The sequence below is a fragment of the Alosa alosa genome, chromosome 2, assembly GCF_017589495.1.
Source record: "Alosa alosa isolate M-15738 ecotype Scorff River chromosome 2, AALO_Geno_1.1, whole genome shotgun sequence".
Classification (NCBI taxonomy): domain Eukaryota; kingdom Metazoa; phylum Chordata; class Actinopteri; order Clupeiformes; family Clupeidae; genus Alosa; species Alosa alosa.
Genome location: NC_063190.1, coordinates 18,635,910 through 18,641,607, shown reverse-complemented (window position 1 = coordinate 18,641,607; position 5,698 = coordinate 18,635,910). Strand labels below are relative to the sequence as shown.

The 5,698-nt window shown below is 39.1% G+C and overlaps 1 protein-coding gene across 1 annotated transcript; it reads left to right on the top strand.

Annotated features, from left to right (window-relative positions):
- The first annotated feature begins 776 nt into the window (after positions 1-776).
- Positions 777-5,426, top strand: nccrp1 (P1, F-box associated domain containing). Its single transcript, XM_048238169.1, has 6 exons — positions 777-987; positions 1,456-1,545; positions 1,841-1,937; positions 2,998-3,093; positions 4,380-4,518; positions 5,159-5,426. Exons 1-6 carry the CDS (start codon positions 795-797, stop codon positions 5,300-5,302), a joined length of 759 nt encoding a protein of 252 aa, XP_048094126.1. The 5' UTR covers positions 777-794; the 3' UTR covers positions 5,303-5,426.
- Positions 5,427-5,698: the final 272 nt, after the last annotated feature.

The window sequence follows — 5,698 nt, the reverse complement described above, 5'->3', positions numbered from 1 at the left end:
GATCTGCTCATTTCTTAAAAGGGTGGATTTAAGCAATATGTCACACCATAGACTGAATGCTATTGATAATGAACGTAGCAATACATTCTACATTGTGAAAAGGGCTTTTATCTCACAATAAATGGGAAAAGTAGGCTAATATTCCAAAGGTATATAGTAGGCTCCAGGTTGAGTAAAGCCAATCTCTGTAAATGCTCCCCTTGAGACCCTCATATCAAACATATTTGCCTATGTAATTAAACTGCATGCAAATAATGAATAGGTAGCTTTTGATTGAAATACTTCTTAGCACATTGTATGCTATATGTAGGCCTAAATAAAATGTCCTCCTAGGCCTATAGCTTATTACCACAATGCAAGTCAGCCAGCTTAAAAGCTTTGCCTCTAGATTCACTTCTGTTTTTTTTTTTTTAGGATATGTAGCCTGAAACGTTGTTATAGCCAGAAGTAGCACAAAACATACTATGTTGATGCATTGCTTGCTTGGCTTCTCTATTTCATGTCAACTGAATGTTGGCATTCGCCTATATTACATCTGATGGCCTGCAACAAAATAGGTTTTACTATTAAATAGGCTAGGCCTTTTACTGAATGGAAAGTATGTAGCCTATTATTTTTCTTTTCTGTTAAAAAATAGCAAATAGCCTACATGTCATTATCTAAACTTATTCTAACTAACCTAGTCATTACGCAAAGGTCTTTCATGCAGCCTTGGCTACATTATTTCATTCACACTTTTATGATGATCGGTCGCCCACTAATCACTTTCGGGGTGGGGCAGGGATTGTAAAAGCATGATGATACCCTTCCTGGTCTCACTTACAGGCATTACAGTCGGAGGCACAATGGCGGACTGGAAGGAGAAATGCGAAAATGAGTATCATCTGAAGTCCAACGGAATTTCGATGCCTGATAGTGTTGACTGGAAGTTGGTCTATGAAAAGAAACCCCTAGGACGAAATTTACTGAAGAATCCTGCTCCTCATGGTAGGCTAATGTTCGACTTCATCTACCACTATTTGGTGACTAACTCACTGAAGGCTGTTGTTGTTGTCGGTTAAGCTTGTATCTGGCATACTTGGGGGCTACTTGTGTTGTCTAACTCCTTTTTAACTAGCAACCGTTGTGTCCATTTCTTTCAATAATTTAGAACGAAGTTTTAATGTTTACGCATACGCTTCCGGGAAGGTGGAAGACAACACAGATTCCAATTGGCTGATTCACGCCTGTGACTGTGCCAAGCGTGTGTGACCATGACTGTAGCCTATCTGTCAAAAACGCTAACCCCAAAGTTTAATTTCAAATGCAATTTGCATGTCGCATTTCTTTTGTAATTAGGTCAAATTTGTCATTTAATTTGTCTCACTACAGTTACAGGCTTGAACGTTTCGCAAGATCTCTATTTGTTTTGACAGTTGATTTGGTAACGTGATGTTCGTTTGTGTGAACCTGTAGGCGTGACTCACCATGAACCACCGCCGGAGCCTGAACTGTCAGAGGTCCCGCCAGACTACAGCAACGCACCTCCACCCGCTGAACCCAAAGGTAGGCTATGTAGTGGTGGACCTTAAAGTGTAAGTCCGCTTAAAACAGTCTCCTTTATGAAAAAAATGACCGTCATGGATTTACAAAGGTTGTTATAAATGAAAAATGTAAACATCTCAACTGGTCTGCTTGTTGTGGCCTAGCCTATAGCCAATTTAAATAAATGTACATTTACAGTAGGCCTTGGCTAGGCCTATCCACGCAGACTTGATGAATTACAATGAAAGCCCATTTTTCCAAGGGACACATTATAGGGGAGGGAAAGCTTTCTACATGTGATGTTTGTGTGTCTCAGGTGATTATTCGGGATGGACCAAAAGTAGAGGGGAGATGTTCTCTGAAGATGCGAACATACCTCCAGGCGCTGTAGTTTGCTATCTTCCCCAGTTCAGGTAGGTATATAGACCCATAAACTCTCACTCTCATACACACACACACACACACACACACACACACAATCACAACACCGTTTCAACCCATACGTAAAATTGGCTGGGAATACCCATACGAAACTTTTGCAAATTTGTGATTAGCTCTGCAGGTCCGTCTGGACAAGAGGCCACCAAAGCCCATTTCTAATGTCCCTAAAACATGGGAACGCAAGTACAATAGCTAATCTAGCATGGACTTGTATTTCTTTGGAATTGAATAAACAACTGCATTTAAAACCTTTGTTTACAAGATTAGTTACGCCGCTGCTGGAAGTCGTAAGTCAATGAACCTTGTCCAGACCTACTCTCAATTCCAACTGAGAAGGTCTGAGTGCTAACCAGGCTGTAAAAACTTCTGAACTGTTCATGTTTCCAAACCTAGACAGCCTCTTAATAGAAAACGGGATTTTGTTATTTTGGTTTTTTTCTGTCTTTCATGATATGCTTTCCATCACTGATCAGCACAACCATTGGAAGATGTCATCTGTTGATATATGTTGGTATCAAGTTCACATAACATCTACCTCTACTATTTTCAATAATATTGCAGTGTCAGGTTACATCTTTTCAAGTGACAATATAAGTGTGCCAACTAACATCACACTCAATATGTCATCAAAACACAGCAGCTTTTATAACATGTTAATAATGAGATGGTTAAGTCTATCTTAATGGTAGATTCAAGCAATATGTCACAACATTGACTGTATGTTATTCATAATAATATTTTGCATGGTATATCAGATGTTTAAGTGTTCATATGTGTCTGTTCTCTATTTAGGCTACTCTTAATGAAAAATTCTTAGTAAGTCTTAAAAAGGCTTTCATAATATTGATAATTTAAATGTAAAAATCACATATTATTCAGGAGGATTACCCTTGATAAGAAGGGTGAGGATCTGCTCATTTCAAATCTTAAAATGGTGGATTAAAGCAATATGTCACACCATAGACTGAATGCTATTGATAATTATAATATTTTTTATGGTAAATAATACAATCTCCTGTCTTTGTTCCTTAGCTGGCTCACTATGGAGCAGCGTGTGGATCTCCTAGCTGAGGGATTATGGCCAGAACTGCTTGATGACTTCCAACCAGCTATTGCAATTGATGACTGGTGAGTGAGTGTTACACTACAATGGCACCTTTTTTTGTACAAGTTCATTTTAATGTTCACTTTTTAATTGGTGTGGATATCAGTCACTTCAGGCTTCTGCCAGGTTCGTTGAACAGTCAGAATTAAAGGGACATATCTCCCGTCTGCATTTCTCAGCAAACCTTGACAACTGTCAAAATTGGGATCCAAGATGTCATTCATTATCACTGATGTATGTGATGTAGAAAGGGGAGAGAGAGGAGAAGCGTTGTTTTGTCTCTAGTAAGTGCTCAATGAATAAGTACAGGAATGTTTCATGTATTAGCAGCATTGTATAAACCTCAGGGCAGTGTTGTATGCAAAGAACAAAAAACAACATCATTAATTACAGTAACTGCACCCATGTATAAACTGCAGTTCCCGATCGTGCTTTCAGATCGTGCTTTATTCATGAAGACTGATGAAAAGAAATACATTCCCATGTATAGCCTGCCCCTGTGTATTAACATCATAGCTGAAGACATTTAGCAAAATCAATGTATAAACCTCAGTTAATAGTCAGGAAATTACGGTAATTCATGCAAATTACGAGTTTAATTCACATCACCACTTTGGTGCGAATGTTATTTCGCTGAAGAAAAGTCATAGCGGAAGTGTGATAGGACAGGTTTCATACAGCTGGCACAGTGTGGCAATGCCTGTAAAAGGGGAAAAGAGAACTTTGTGGACTTAATATTACAAATCATCAGTCTACCACGCAAACCACTGAACACAAGTTTGCACAAGAATTACAAGACATAACCAATAGTTAAGACACTCATGTTTCAGGACATCTGATGCAACTGTACATCTTACCCAAGTGTTGTAAAGTAATATGATAGAAATATTTACTGGAGAAATGTCATGTTGGCAAAACAGTTACTAACAGAAATTGTCATACATCTCTAGATGGTGAAAAGATATAACAAACAAAGTATTGTTTTATATAATGATGAACTCAAGCAGTAGATGGTTGATCAGACACTGCAGTAATCAACAAGTCCTTTGTCCCTAATTCATTTGATGGGTTAAGTGCAAAGTCGTAAGTCTATCTAAACCTAAAGTAATAAAATCAATTTGCTACTGTACTTTAACACCATGGACAAGACACTGAAGCGCAAACATTGATGAGTCAACCCAATGCTCCCATATGCCATATGATAGCTGTAGTTCATGTGTGACTATCTTGCTGACAGACTTCACACTGCCCGCCAAATAAATTAGGGCCCCTTAAGTTTAACTTCGGTGTGTCGACTACCTTTTTACAGGTATGAGGAGAGTCAGATCCATGAGTCCATCTACCAGCTTCAGGTGAGGCTGCTCGGAAGCGATGGACAGACGGTCATCAAGGAGTTCACCAGCAATCCCCGGGAGGACCTGGAGAATTACTCCCACAACTGGAAACAGGTGAGATGCATGGGGAACATGTAAGGGCATTAAGCTGATGACACATGGGTCAACTTTTTGCCCAATGTTACTGGGAAATGTTCTTCATTGTGGTGGTTCTGGCATGTTCCCATTGGTATTGGGCAACAATTTATTTTCTGGAATACTTTAGTCATCAGTAGGCAAATCGTCATGATTATCTAATCAGAATAAATGAAACTGGTTATGTGGTTGCCTAGCAACATTGCTGAAAACAGTTGATCCATGTATCATCACCTTTAGGGGTCACGCAAACTATACGGAGGATCACACTCACACATACTAGCACACAGAGAAAAATGTGATTCTGAGAATGTTTAGCACAGCACAGACACATTTTTATGAAAACAAAGAGTATCACTATTACATAGTCACGTTTGAGTGTTGTAACACTTGCATTTATATAGCACTTTACAGTGAAGGAGGAACCTCAATAACCTCCAGTGTGTAGCAGCCCCCTCAGTGATGCACGGCAGCCATTATGCACCAGAACGCTCACCACACTCCAGCTTGGCGAATGAATGAGCCAGTTACACTGGGAGATGATTAGGGGGCCAGATTGAACGAGCCCAGGATGGAAATTGAAATGTCACACTCGTGTGTGTTTGTCTACTTTTTGCAGGTTTCCCACGTCTTCTCAGGCTACGGCCCTGGGGTCAGATACGTGCACTTCCTGCACAGGCTGAAGAACAGCTTCATGGTTGAGTTTCACTCCACCCTCGTCACTGGAAGCTCTGTCATTGTAAAGCCTTCCAAGTCAAGTTAATATGGAAAGACGGTGGCATACAGATTCAAAACGTGCCTTATCCAGTGTTAACCCAGCAACAGATATGAAGAAAAAAAACACTCCACACAAATATAACTCTACAAAATAAAAGATGTTTAATATATGTTTTTGTGTTATTCATGAATCACTGCAATTAGTATGGTACACTACAGTACAGATAATATTGTTCATATTTACATTTATATAGTTTTTTAATAATAATGCATATACATGTTGATGCAAGATTTTAGGACTGCCAATGATGACAGTGCAAAGGCACAATAGAAATGGTGAAATTATCTCAATAAATATTATTATATTTAGCAAAATGTTTAGCCACCAAAGAGGCGTTAACTAATGTGAATAATAGAGAAGCACACTGTTTTATGATACCCA

Coding starts and splice junctions, on each gene's coding strand:
- nccrp1 (XM_048238169.1), top strand. CDS start 795: ATGATGATACCCTTCCTGGTCTCACTTACAGGCATTACAGTCGGAGGC. Junction 3,094..4,379: donor GCTATTGCAATTGATGACTG/GTGAGTGAGTGT, acceptor ACCTTTTTACAG/GTATGAGGAGAGTCAGATCC. Junction 4,519..5,158: donor ACTCCCACAACTGGAAACAG/GTGAGATGCATG, acceptor TACTTTTTGCAG/GTTTCCCACGTCTTCTCAGG.